Here is a 14,967-nt window from a genome sequence, read left to right as displayed (position 1 = left end):
AAATGGAAGAGGAGATCCATAGACTTCAGAGACGCCTTTGTCCCCGACACTGCTACATAGCCACACATCCTTCCCAGCTGAGAGCCACCAAAGGTTTCTGAAGACACACTAAGGCCAAAGATTGAGAAGAGAAAGAAAAGGATGAAATATCAACAAGGGCAGTCCAAGTCTAAAAGGTTTCCCATTCATGTTGTCATTTTATGTCTGTTTAAAGCCATGGAAAAATAATTACCATATGTATATGCTTTTGCTGTCATTTAAAATATATTTTAGGGGAACATAATGACAATAGAAAAATAAGAGAGACTTTGCATTTGTATCTGAAAATATGGTTCTATTAAAGTAAATCCTCCGGGTGAGTGAGTTTTTATTTTATCAGAACTCTACAGACATTTCCATTTCCACTTGAAAATATTTAAGCCTTGCTCAGAGGAGACATTAGATATCTTTACCATTCATCTGAAGGTTGCAGGTTAAATGCGGCAAACTGATTATTAACAATCAATGAGTAAAATAAGCACTCACCACATGAAAGGCATGCGTGGCATGTTCAAAGGGATGGTCAGTATTCCTCTGAAATTAGCTTTCCATTGCACAGACAAGAATGGTAATCTTAAGTCACTTCAGAAGGACTGTGAGCCAAGGTCAGAAACCATACTGAGTCATCGCAAGCTAATGCTTTCAGACGCTCCAAAAATAAAGACAGCTGGTATCAGAAGAGTCTAAGGCAATATCATGTTTGAACTCTGTAACTTGTTAGGCAGTGTCTGAGGCAGCTGCCTCATGTCAATAGCTGGATCAGATGTGTTTGATTATGCAGTGTCATCTTCTAGCCCCCACCCCTCTCTTGCTGTAGTTTTGCAACAACAAACAATGCGATTTGAGCCCAAGTACACTTTGTTTTTTAACTGGAAAAGAAAAAGTTGTGGATTTTTTACTTGCTTGTCTTAGTGATTGCCTTACCAAATGATGCTGGAGGAACCAGGTTTTCATGTAGATTTATTTAGTAAGCCTGGCTGGAGGGAAGAATCAGAAAAATGTTCTATAGAGGCCAGACATCTAAGTGACTTAACAGAACAACAACAACAAAAATATATAGGACATTCTCTAGTTCATGGTCAACTGTGTCCCTGTGTGACAGTGTCTTCCAGCTCCAGAACACAGAGCAGCTTATGTGAGCTGTGACAAGCTCTGGGGACTGACAGACACCAGGCCTGGGTGAACTGTGACAAGCTCTAGGGACAGACACCAGGCCTCTGGGGAAGCAGGGGCTTTGCAAGAACAGGAGTTTTTCCCAAAACAAGACAATAAATGAAGGAAAAAAAGGAAATTCCTTTGCCCCCTAAAACAGCTTTTTAAATCCCCAGAAAGGTCAAATGTCAGAACTGACCCCTCTCATGATGCAATCAGAGCAGAAAGAAAGCACTCGGGTGTCCATCTACAGGGACAGCTCTGTCCCAGTCTACCTCTGAGACTGAACTGAATTCAAGCTGAAAAGAAAAAACTTGAATCCCACATTCTTCTGGGGAGATGTATGTGGAGAGGGTGGCTGGCGGCTACTCTCTAGTGCTAGACTGTGTTCCGAACCCTGCTGCTCAGGAAGCCCAGCACATGACCACTGCTCCGACTCACTTTCTTCATCTTTGAAGTGAGGTTGATAAGTTTCCTTCAGGGATGGTGAGAAGGAATTATATGGGGGTGTCTGGCCAAGAGCCTGGCATAGCATGAACGTTCAACCAAAGTTAGTTTTTTCAGTACATGTACTAACATGTATGTACTATTGCAGCCACTGTATCTCATAAGTTCAGTTCAGGCCTGAGGACCCTAGCTCACCCATAAACTGATGCCAGCCAGCCAGTGATGGGATAAGCTATAAAACAAAGGGGTCTTAAGCATAGAAGCTAAGCCTTCAAAGCGCAGCAAACTCCAAGTTTGATGGATGGAGGATCAAGGCAGCCAACGGTCCCTAGGAATGCTATCAGCACACTACTACGGGAGAGGGAGGCTGGGCCACACTTGAAGTGGAGGAGACATAAGTGTGGTGTCTGGAAGAGGATAGACTAGTAAAAAAAAAAAAGCAGCTCATAAGGTTTTTAAAAAATGTTCTCAGGGCTGAAGAGCTGGCTCAGCGATTAAGAACTCTAACTGCTTTTGCAGAGTTCAGTTCCCAGCATCCACATGTCTGCTCACAACCACCTGTCACTCTAATTCCAGGAAATCTGACACCCTCTTCTGGTCTTTGTGGGCATCAGGCACATGCATGGTACACATATATACATGCAGATGAAACATTCATACACACATTTTTGAACTCTTCAGCCTTGTCTCTGTCACTGGAGATTGCTTTAATGAGAGATAAAACTTTTTGTTCCATATAGCTAAAGTCCACTGATGAAACTCACATCCAAAAAAAAAAATCAAGGGGCTAGGGAGATGGTTCAGTGAGTATGAGCCTCTTGCTCTGTAGGCACAAGGCATGAGTTCAAATCCCCGGCACCCACATAGAGAACTGTGCATGGCCCTTCGTGCAACCCAGAGAGAGATGCGCAGACCCGAGAGTTTGCTGACCAGCCTAGCTAGACCCGAGAGTTTGCTGACCAGCCTATCTGCAACTCCAAACTGCTCAGTGAGAGAATCTCTCTCAAAATAGTAAGATAGAGCCAGAAAGAAGGCACCAAACATCCTGCTCTGGCTCTCCATGAGCTTGCTCAGGCACTCACACATGTGTTCTCATATGTGCACCACACATATAACATACAACACATAATATACAAGTCAGAAAGAATGTGATAAAAATATGTTTTAAGTTTAAGCCTTCTTTGCTTTGAGGGGAACAGGTACTTTCTAAAAAGCCTGTGAGAAATACAATAGGCTAAGAAGAAAACTCAAAGGGAGAGGCCTTCATTTATGTCCACCAAAATGGATGTCACAGCTCTTAGTGCCGGTTGGGAACAATGGGTACTCTGCAATGAATGTCCACTTCTCCTTCCTTGACTCACTGGAGGCTGGCTCAGGTGTCTTTTCTCACACATGGTCATAAATAACAGTTTATAATCTGTGTTGTGGATATATCACTTACTAAGTATCATCAATGACTGGGCACACACACACACACATTTGGTTTTATGACTTGGGTATCTAAGTTTTAACTCAATGCCACTAACTTTCCATTGTGTCCAAAATTCTTACAGCTACAAAATAAAGATATCCAAGAGAAGTCACTCACATTTGAGAACTGGAAGGTTTGAGTTACCAAATTGACCAGGAATGTCAGCTTAATGCCTGATCTAAACCTCTTTTTTTTATTCTTGTTTTCAGATTGTATATGAGACTTGCTAAGATCATATAATTGTGTGGTCACTGGTAGTCCACTCACAGATGTAAGCATGACCCTAAGGCTGGACATCAGCTATGCCTTGCAGTGAGACTTCAGGGACTTTGGCCTGGTGATATTCAAGCACACTTTTGTTAAGAACCTAGAAAATTCCCGTGTTATATGGCTTTCCTAGGTTTCTGTCAAGCCTGTGAGTTCACCACAAACTTACCTGCTTAAACCCTGGGTCACCTCACTTTTTTCTACCTTTGTCCATGTGGTTGAGTGAGCTTAAACTTGGGGAACTTTACTGGGTTCACCAGTCTAAAAATAACTCAGAGCAGCTGTTAGAAAATGCAATGCTATGGAGGCTTAGCATCATTAAAAGTGAAAAACTACAGCATTTAAAACCTGTTCATCTCTCCCAAGAGCCAGGCACACATGTTTTTCACCTATCTGGGAACTGACTACAACATGGTTTTTCATATTTCATACTATGAGTACAGCGAGCATTCAGCAAGAATGCAAAGCCAGGGTAAACCCGTGCTTACTACATTGCAAACACAGCATCGATTTTCACGTAGCTAGTTAGAGCCATCTAAGAAAACTATTAAGGCCCACAGAAGCATACCCCTTACCATTCTGGATGAGGGTTTGCGACCGAGTGAACCTTCCATGGACAGCCGTCATGTGCAGGGGACTTTTGCCATCCTTACTCTACAAAACGAGAAAGGAGAAACAAAGGATTGGTGAGCAGCATCACTGGCCTGGAATGGTGAAAGCCACCCTTTTATCTTTTTTTTTTTACATTTCCCCCACCTCCCTCCCAGTCTACCCCCATCTACTCCTTCCATAAGGTAAGGCCTCCCTTGAGGAGTCAACAAAGCCTGGCACATTAAGTTAAGGCAGAACCAAGCCCCTGCACTAAGGCTGAGTACGGCATCATACTCATCACATACACACACACACACACACACACACACACACACACACACACACACAGCACAACAGTGGGATAGCATACACATGGAAGCCAGAGAGTAGCTTCATAGAGCACATTCTCTCCTTCCAGTTATGTGTGGGTTCCAGGGATTGAATTCAAGTCACAGGCTTGCAAGTAGTGCACAAACTCACATCACCGGCTTGCACATCAAGTGCCTTTACCTGCTAAGCCATCATATCAGCCTCCTTTTCTTTTAATTAAAAACATTTAACATCACCACTTAAAAACCCTTACAGAAGTGATCATCTAAAATTCTTTCTCCTCCCTCACCATCATCTGACAAAGGACATCTTTGGTGTACTTCTCAGCATCTAGAAAGATAAGTGGTCTGCAAACTTGCGTGTACCTGTTTGACCTGGAGCTGACTAAATGGATGTAACTCTCAAAACTAAGTGGGAAAGCCTGCACCATTCCTCCATTTTGCTTTAGTAAATAGTGGATTTACCTATGTCTTCCTCGTGATGAAAAATAATATGAAACTTCCTAAAGCAGGCTAAGACAAAACATAGAAAAGGCACAGGCTCATCTACTGAGTGTTATTATACTGCAGGTCAGACTCCCGCACGGTTAATTAAGAAGTGAAAACACACCTGAACGAGACTATCTTGCTTGTGGGCCAAAGGCAGCTCTGGAGGAGTGGGTGTGCAGACTCCCCCAACAGCTCCACACAGCATTCTAACCTTGTGATTGTGCGGACCTGTTCAGACTCAGTAGGAACTGTGCCTTGGAGCTTCACTGTGGCTCCTTTTCTGGGCTACAAAATGCAGCATGAACCCCTGGAGGTGTGGTGTGATGGCAGCAACATGTAGGCCAGCAACAGAGACACTGTAGTGCTGCCGGGCTGTGATGTTCAGTATTGGGAAGGAATTCGTTAGAGTAGTTTTAAGTTCGTGATAGGTTTGAACTCATGGTGAGGAGTGACCATTTCTTCACTCAAGCGCTGATGTTCAATTTTGTTACATTTTAATTCATTTACTATGTATGTGTGTGGATGCTGGATGCACATGCTACCATGCACACATGAAGGCCAGAGGATAACTTGAGGGAGCCAGTTCTCATCTTCTATCACGTGGCACCCAAAGTTCTAACTCAGGCCAACAGGCATGGTGGCAGGAGCCTTTACTTGTTGAACCAGCTTGCTGGCCCTTGGGTGTTTTTAAAACTTGTGTAGCTGTTATTTTCCTAACTATCAGTAGAAATGTTTCTTCAAGTCTGAGGTTAAAAAGAAATGAAGTGTCACACATGAATATTCAATCTTAGATAAAATCTAAGCATCTATGCTTTAAAATGGCTTTGTTTTTAAAATCCCTAATTGAATAATCATTAAGTATCTCTTAGAGGATCCAGGTCCACCCCTTCCCAGGGTGCTTAGTGATGATATGAATTCTGTGGGCTAGCTCACACTACTGAATCTGAACAGGGGCATAGGCATCATCTCAAGCTTGCACAGTACACTCAAAGGTAAGAGCCACGCTTTAGACTATGAGTTGTTTTGTTTTAGCAGAGAGAGCTTTACTATGTCCTGTAAGTATTCCTTTGCAAAGAGGAAAGTGGTTACACAAAGTTTATGCCAATGGAAGAGTTAATCACAGTGATAGCTACAGCCTAGTTGAAGAAATAATATGACTATAGCCAGAATCAGAAAATATCGAGAGAAGATTGGTGCTCGGAACCTTTTAAAGGAAAAAGAAAAACCATTGGGAGAAGGATGTCGTCTCATCCCTGCCCTTGAGACATACACCTGGGAACTGCTCTAGCATAGGGAGTTAAAAACAATCACAAAAAAAAGAAGAAGAAGAAGAAGAAGAAGAAGAAGAAGAAGAAAGGAGGGAGGGAGGGAGGGAGGGAGGGAGGGAGGGAGGGAGGGAGGGAGGGAGGGAGGGAGGGAGGGAGGGAAGGAGGGAGACACAAACCCTTCCAATAAGAGGGATGGCAGTCCAAGACTCAGGAAAAGTGACAATAGGAATTTCAGAGTTGACACTAATTTGTCCGTAGGTGGTGCTATTTCTTAAGAATTTGCTCCAGTATTTTCTCTTAAATTTAATATAAAAGCATAAGTAATTATGATTTAATTAAATGTATATAAAGTTATAAATACTTCAGTGTTTAGAAAACATCTTGGTAAATATTGAAGTAAGGGCCTTCCCATGCTTGGAAATGAGCAATTGTAGCAACTCTACCAAGAATTATGCACTTGGTAGCTATACGAACTGCAGCAGCAAGCCAAAGCAGAAGCAGGCAGTTACTAGTGTATAGATTACAAAGCCAATCCTGTATGGCAACCGCACTCTGCTCCTTGGGAGGATCTGTGTCTCTAGTAAAAGGACAAATAAGCAGAGAAGACCACAGATGGTAGGATGCAAAGATGGGCTGTTTGGTGCAGATGATGCTCATTTCAGATGCACCTGTGCAGACTGTTGCCTTTGTTCACCTACCAATAAGACCAGGCACTAGCCAGTTGTCCTAAGTTTCACAGCTACCATTTGGGGCTGCTTTGTTTACATGGTATGGGTAAAAAGGGTGCTCCTTGTTTTTTGATTTTTTAATCACTGAAAGTCAATGACATTCAACGAGTAACATTCTTCCTTCAGTCTTCAAAATTTAGAATCCAGTCAAACTGAAACTAAAACTCTGCTGCACTTCATTTTCTGCTTGAAAAGTCCTTCACAGTGGCACCTGGTTGTTGTGACTGTCCCTGGAACTTTGGACAAGGGTCACATTGCCTACGTACTCAGGAGATTGTGTCTAATCCTTCTATTTGTTCAAGGCTTTGTTTAAAATACTTTCCTTAATTCCTAGTCTCCCCCAGTTTCCTGGGTATGTTTTTCCCATCAGATTTAAGGCTTTGAACGCTTTGAGAATTCACTTAATGAAACAAGCAGTTCTTTTAAGGATGCTCAAGCCCTGAGTCATAAAGGAAAACTAGTAAGAATTAAGATTACTTTGTGACAAATATTGGTACTTTTTTGCAGGGTAGAATCCAACATGTCCTTGAACTAAATAGATTATATAAATTGCCTTGGCCACCATTTTCCTCAGGAATTCATTCATAATGTCTTGTTTGCTCATCTTCCAGCACCTCCTAACCCAAAGCCTCCTTCTTAAATGGCACTACTACTCCTTAGAGACAGGGCATGCTCTGTGACATGATGCATCTTAGAGTCACAGGAATCAATGGCCTATCTGTCACAAGGCAATAAGGCTGCTATGGGATCACCCCTAAGCCAGGATAGGGGTGTCAGGATGTAAACTCAGGTACCCAGGAAGGATTTCTAAGTCAGTGGAAGGGTATCTCAAAAACTGGTTGGGAAAAGCCACAATGCAATTCAGTTTGTTTTTATTTTAGTGGTTAAAATGTCAAAGATGGTATGTGTGAATTCACACATTCACTCCCTTCCTCCTCCATTACTTCTCCAAAAGTTCAAGGTTACATTCCTTCTGCTGTTTCCTCCTGCCCATTCTAGTTTGTGATAAACACCATTCTGTAAGTTAGTCCTAATGCATACAGAAAAGGAAACTGCTTCAGCAGATATGTGGCAGGCTTCAGCTCCAGTCTCCTAGATACAAATGTTCCAAAGGTCTATGGACAAAAAAGAATGGAGATCATGACGAGACTAAACGTTGGTGATCAGGAGTTAGGCAACATGGCTGCAGCAATTTCTGGGACTGTTTTTGTTGTTGTTTTGGTTTGGTTTTTGTTTTTGTTTTGTCTTGTCTTATCCACTGTGGCTTTGTATTCAGTACCTTCTTGGAGTCTTACTCTGAGTGCTTGTAAAAAAACAAAACAAAAACCTCAAGATAATACAGAAGTTATGGTCTGTAGAAGAGAAGAAAAATTATATATTTTTATTTACAAATTACAAGTCAATCTTCAATAGATTTTTTATATAAAATAACATGTCTTTATTGTTTTATCAAAGTTAAATAGTGAAAAGTAAAAATTTAGTAAAATGAGATGACTCTAATAAAACAAGAGACTATAAAATACACATGGAACACACATCCTCTCTCTTTCCCATCAATCTTGTTGCTGTCCATGAAAATGTCATGCAGTGTTTTATAAATGTGGAGGAGACCAGAGTGAACTCTGGGTGGATACTGGCTGCGTTCCCTCCAACTTGAAAAATTGAAATGAATACAAACTGTCTAATCCACACAGATTTTTAAAATCCGGAGCAGTGTGGGACAGAGAGGTAACAAGTCTAACTAGAAATACACCTGGAGTCAGACAGGATGGTACATGAAAAGGTAGGTGTGCTTAGAATATACGTTCAACCTGGAAGGAGAATCTGGAGGTAACTACACACTCAGAGAAGATAGACATATGAGATGAAGGGAGCCCAACAAAGCCTAGATATGAATTCAAAACTCCCTTTACAGAGTAGATACAGACCAACCCATCTATGGTTTTAAGATGCCATTTCTTGCATTCTGTTTATGACTAACAGCCGCTGAGAAAAATTAAGCATCAAGGCTAAATAAATATGCATGTAGTCTGGTCCATTTTCAAAAGATTTACCTATTTTATGTGTACATATGTCCAAGTGCATGTAGTCTGGTCCATGTTCAAAAGATTTACTTATTTTACGTGTACATATGTGTGTCCAAGTGTATAAATGTGCAGTACGTATGAATGTGCAGGCATCTGCATGTACCAGTTGGATCCTCTGAAACTGGAGTGATGATTGATTTTAAAACCTGGGTCCTTTGCAAGAGCAGCAAGTACTATTAACTGCTGATCCATATCTCCAGACCCTCAGGTCTATTTTACAGGAAAGAGACTAAGGCTGACATAAACCAGTGTAACCTCTAGGTCCATCATGTAATTTGAACTGACCACTGGGTTGCCAATTGGAAGAAGCAGGGAGGTATGGCAGGAAGTGGCTTCCTAGCTCTGGGTATCAGGCACACTGAGAGCACTGGGATGCATTTTTCAGAAGATGGAGCCCCAGACAGCCAGTGAGTTAAGTGGAGGATTGCAAAGATGGTGCCTTTATCTAATGCCCATCATCTTCCTGGAAAGAACCACAGAAATCCACAGTCCGAGGGATGTTGTTCGTTTGGCCTCCTGTGCTTCTTGCTCCCTGTGACTACCATGCTCTGTGACTGCCACCCCACACAAAAGTTTTGTCACATTGGCCTGTGTCTTCTTGGTCTCCTCCATGTTTCCAAAGGCCTTTTTTAACCTCTTCTGGGACTCTGAATGTGGGGCTCTGAAACACTCTTTTTCCATTTATTTTTCCCTTCTGCACGAGTCTGACCTTCATGAAGATACCAAATTCCCTTCAGTTCTTTCTCCCATTTCCTGCCTCTTCCTCATCCTCTGCTCTGGCTCGTCCTTCTCTGGACCCTAAGAATCAAGCCTTGGAGTGCTCCCTTGCCTTCCCCACTCAGGCTATTATGTACACTCTCCTGGAATGACTCCACCCTTTCTGTCGCCTTTTGGTGACTGAAGCAACCTAAGTACTAATTTTTCATATTCTTTACTGCCCTTCCGTGATAGCATATCACATTTTCCACTACTGTGTCATCAGGCTGGCTCAACATCAGTTTCCCAAAAATTAAACGCAGAGCCTAAGAGGTGGATCAGTGGGTAAGGGTTCTTGCTGTCAAGCCAGGGTACCCAAGTTCAATTCCCATAACCCACATGGAAATAGAAGAGAACTAACTCCTACAAGTTGTCCTCTGATATCCACATGTATGTGTGCTTTGCCATACACACACACACACACACACACACACACACACACACAGACATATATAATAAACTAAGTGCATCTGTTTACTGTCTATGCCCACTCTTGCTCCTGGCATTCTCCAATGAATATGAACAATATCAGGTACTTATTGTATGTCAAGTTTTGATCTATATAATTTTGGTATGACAGCTATGTTTAATCTTTACAACATGACCATCAAGATAATGCTAACTTTGCAAACAAAATAACTGAGACACAGATAGGTTGCTTTTGTTTAGTTATCTGAAGGCAATGCTAGAATCGACTGATCTAAAGTTAAAGCCGGCTAGGCCCAGATCAAAGCATGTGACCACTCTACAGTGCCACTGCCCTTTCTCCGGATTCCATTCCTCGTCTTCAGCTCCTCTCTCTTGTCTCATCAACCTTTGTTGATTCTCTCTCTGCAAAGTTTCTCCCTCCAACAGCCCCTCCCATTCTTCATCTTCATGACTCAAAATCTAGACCAGTTTTGCAGACTTTCAATTATTGTGAAGGCATCCCATTTGTAGGTCTGCTATAACTACATTTATTTTTTTTCTCAGAATGGAAAAGTGCTCCCTTTTGTATTTAAAAATAACATGCCCACTGATCAAAATCAGAGGGTTTCAACCTGTGAGTTAATTAAGTGCAGGGTTGCAAAGATGGTGTTTCTACCTAACACCCATTATCTTCCTTCCTTTGAAAGACCCACAGATGCCCACAGGAGGAGAGGAGGGAAAGGAAACTGAGGTCAGGATGTAAAATAAATGAAAATATTTAATTTAAAAAAAGGAAAAAGGATTGGAGCCTTGACACCTACATGCTGGCACTATCATCCCTGGAGAGGCAACCCAGCAAATTCCACAGCATCTCAATTCAAGAGGAGGCTATGTGAATCAACGTGCTTCCCATTTATAAAAACACAGCATCCCTGGCAACAGTAACTTTAGTGCAAAGGGTCAGTGCAAAGGTGTTTAAGGCAGAGAGAGGTACCATACCTGAATGTTCACATCGGCCCCATTGTTTACTAACAATTCCAGACACAGAGCACCATGAGTGGATGCCGCTGCGAAATGCAGAGGGGTGAAGCCACTGTTGTTGGGCTGGTTCACATTAGCACCGTAGTCGATGAGCTCATTAACAACAGCATCCTGGCCGTTGTAACAGGCAATGTGCAGTGCTGTGTTTCCGTAGACATTGATTTCATCAACCTGCAAAGCATCCAACACAGCACAATTAAAATCACTGGAGCCAATTTACTCCATTTGCCACAAAAAGCCTAATGGCTCTGATGAGAGAATGGAAATATTCACCCAGCAGCATATTATTAAGAGCTCACTTGCTCCCCAGCAGGTATCCCGAGAGTCCCTGTCAACCCCCCCCACTCAACCCCGGAAAAGACAAGCAAACTTGAATATGACAAAAATGACCCAGGAGGCACTAGACATTTCAGTCTGTGGAGGGGGTCTCCCAGTTAGAGAAAGAGAAGTAAGATACAAGGCAAAGACACTTTTTAAATGTCAGAAAAGAAAGGAACAAACCCAAAAGCCATGGGCTCATGAACAGGTAAGGGCTAGCAAAAAGGTGACTTGCGGACCCCGTGCCCTCGGCTCAGGTCAAGAATCAATTGTTCTACTCTGGAGCCTGCCACTTCACCTGGGCCATCCTCCTGCGCAACTGGGGTGTGTTAGTCCACAGTTCCCTGTGTCACCATTTGGGTCTCACACAGCACTAGGCTCTCCTTCCTCCAGGGGTAAGATACCCTGAGCATTACTGCTCCTGGATGTGGGAGACTGGAACTGACTGACTGTAGCTCAGCACCAAAGACCCTTGTTCAACCCCTGGTATCCATTCATCGTCTTGGGCTATGAGCCACAAGAGGCCAACCTGGTCTCCAGAACAAGTTCCAGGACAGCCAGTGTCACACAGAGAAATCCTGTCTCAAAAAACAAATTTTTTAAAGAGAGAGAGAGAGAGAGAGAGAGAGAGAGAGAGTGTGTGTGTGTGTGTGTGTTATATATGTGTATGTATAGAGAATGTTTAGATATTTCTCAATATATATACTGTGTTTCTAGTTTCCTGTTATTTCATCAATGCCTCTATCACAATTTATCAGCTCACATAGTAAGAAATACAGGACTCAATGAAATGAGATTTTTTCCAATTGAATAAAAATGTAAACAGGATTTCACTTCAGAAAACCCAAAAAGACAGGACCCAAGTGGTAGCACAGCCATCAGGGCTTACCTCCACCCCCAGGTTCAAAAGATGTTTGACCACGTTGATCTGCCCATTGGAGGCTGCAGCATGCAGGGGCGTGTAACCCTTCTTGTCTTTGCAGGTAACTTCAGCGCCATGGTTAATAAGCAGTGCCACAACATCTAGGTGGCCTTGACAACACAGCAAAAACATTGTTAACCTTCATTAGGCAATTTGACAACTCATTGCACCCAAAAAGATTATTACTGGCTTTTTTTTTCCACCAGTATGTTCCTAATCCAAGCTGCCTCATGAGATATAGTCAATGAACATTTATTGAGTACCAACTATGTGCTGGACAGTATATAAATCCCATGGGAAGAAAAGGGATGATTCAATAAGACTTGAAGGAGATGTAACAAAGGAGGTGACAGTTCACCATGACAACAAAGAAGAACCAGAGACGGACAACACATTGGTACCACAGCCTTTCAAAGTTGTACTGAATTTGAGTGTGTAATCCCAGCCACTGGGAGACTGAGGAAAAGAAGTAACAAGTTGAAAGACACCAGGGGCTACAGAGTGAATTCTATACCAATTTAGATAGCTTAGCAAGACACTGACTCAAAACAGAAATAGTAGCAAGGGTTGAGTTCAAATGAAGACCATTGCTATTCCTCACAAAAAAAGCCCAACAGTAATGATTTAATCTAGGAAAGTAAATTTAAAAAATCAGAATACTGCCAGATTACTGTTACACTGGAAACTGCCATTGCTTTGTTGGGTTTTAATAAACAAAAAGGCAATTCCTTATGTTTCCATGTAAAATAACTCCCATAAATTATCCACTAAATAAAAAGCCTCGTAATCTCAACTGCTGTGGCTGTTTGAACTTTGTTCCATAATTCACTATGATAAATGTGTTTGTCCTTTATTTTATAATTGAAGATCATCTCAAGCTAAAGTTCATTGTTACAAACATCACAGCTAACTGAGGGGCAGGAGACAAATACTGACTGCTGAACCTAAACTTTGTAAGGCAGGTGGTGGGGGACTATAAGCTTGCTTTATAAAAATTTGATTCTTCATCCACAAAACCTTGTATATAGAAAAAATATTTTCAATTACTAGTGGTGCTATCTCAAGCTACTTGCCCCAATTTTTATCCCATTATCCTAAGGATTGTCACCTACATGTATGTTTTCCTATTTGTAGCCTGATGACATGAGTAATAATGAACTGACTTCTTCAGGTCACCAAAAATATTTAAACTATACATCAACAAAGCATAAGCTTGAAACCTCCAGATTCTTTAAGTAGCTCAGTGTGAATTTTATCTAGACATCTGATTGCTTTTAGACAACTCAAAGGTCTGTGATACTCAAGAAAGAAGGAGGGAATGGGGGCCGACATAGGGATACACTATGGATACAGTGCTGGAATTACAGGAGGGTACCCCCATGTCAGTCCCCACTCCTTCACTTCCAGTACTTAGTGAGCAGGAGGACCCATTCAAGGTCTTTGCGACACAAAGAGTTAATTCTTACAAAATTTTAAGATTCTTGGGATCTGTAAGTCTAAGAATTCATTCAGAAATCTGCAGTGGTGGGATCTGTTTTTTTCCTTAGTTATGATAAAAGATAAGCTACATATAAGACCCAGGATAGGCAAAACAACCTTACTCAACAAAGCAACATCTGGAGGCATCACCATCCCTGACCTCAAGCTCTATTACAGAGCTGTAGTCCTGAAAACAGTTTGGTATTGGTGCAAAAATAGACAGGTAGACCAATGGAATTGAATTGAATACCCTGATATTAACCCATACGTCTGATCTTCGACAAAGAAGCCAAAAATATACAATGGAAAAAAGAAAGCATCTTTAACAAATAGTGCTGGCATAACTGGATGTTGGCATGTAGAAGAATGCGGATAGATCCATGTCTATCGCCATGCACAAAACTTAAGTCCAAATGGATCAAAGATCTCAACATAAATCCAGCTACACTGAACCTCTTAGAAGAGAATGTGGGTGGTACCCTTGAACGAATTGGTACAGGAGACAGCTTCCTGAACATAACACCAGTAGCACAGACAGTGAGGTCAACAATTAATAAATGGGACCTCCTGAAACTGAGAAGCTTCAGTAAGGCAAAGGACACAGTCAGCAAGACAAAAAGGCAGCCCGCAGAATGGGAAAAAATATTCACTAACCCCATATCTGACAGAGGGCTGATATCCAAAATTTACAAAGAACTCAAGAAGCAAGTCTCCAAAACACCAAAGGATCCAATTAAAAAGTGGGCTACAGAACTAAATAGAGAATTCTCAATAGAGGAGGCTAAAATGGCCAAAACACACTTGAGAAAGTGCTCAACATCCTTAGCCATCCGGGAAATGCAAATCAAAACAACTCTGAGATACCATCTTACTCCTGTCAGAATGGCTAAAATCAAAAACACCAACGACAATTTATGCTGGAGAGGTTGTGGTGAAAGGGGAACACTCCTCTACTGCTGGTGGGAGTGCCAACTTGTATAGCCACTTTGGAAATCAGTATGGAGACTCCTCAGGAAAATGGGAATAAACCTACCACAAGACCCAGCAACTCCACTCTTAGGCATATATACAAAAGATGTCTGTTCCACTATGTTCATAGCAGCATTATTTGTAATAGCCAGAACTTGGAAGCAACCTAGATGCCCCTCAAACGAAGAGTGGATAGAGAAAATGTG

General features: G+C 41.9%; 1 protein-coding gene across 9 annotated transcripts in view; it reads right to left on the bottom strand.

Moving 5' to 3' along the window:
• The window catches only part of Ankrd44 (ankyrin repeat domain 44), a 264,217-nt gene that overhangs the window by 91,308 nt on the left and 157,942 nt on the right, over window positions 1-14,967 (bottom strand). For all 9 annotated transcript variants that reach the window (XM_040753614.1, XM_040753617.1, XM_040753618.1 and 6 more), the window contains exons 7-9: window positions 12,281-12,423; window positions 11,032-11,244; window positions 3,952-4,030 (exon numbers count right to left, since the gene is read on the bottom strand). In XM_040753614.1, coding sequence (XP_040609548.1) covers window positions 3,952-4,030; window positions 11,032-11,244; window positions 12,281-12,423 — 435 coding nt within the window. The remainder of the gene's footprint in view (window positions 1-3,951; window positions 4,031-11,031; window positions 11,245-12,280; window positions 12,424-14,967) is intronic.

Source organism: Mesocricetus auratus, unplaced genomic scaffold (assembly GCF_017639785.1).
Source record: "Mesocricetus auratus isolate SY011 unplaced genomic scaffold, BCM_Maur_2.0 Super-Scaffold_100010, whole genome shotgun sequence".
In the NCBI taxonomy this organism is placed as follows: domain Eukaryota; kingdom Metazoa; phylum Chordata; class Mammalia; order Rodentia; family Cricetidae; genus Mesocricetus; species Mesocricetus auratus.
This window is presented reverse-complemented; position numbering and strand designations above follow the sequence as displayed.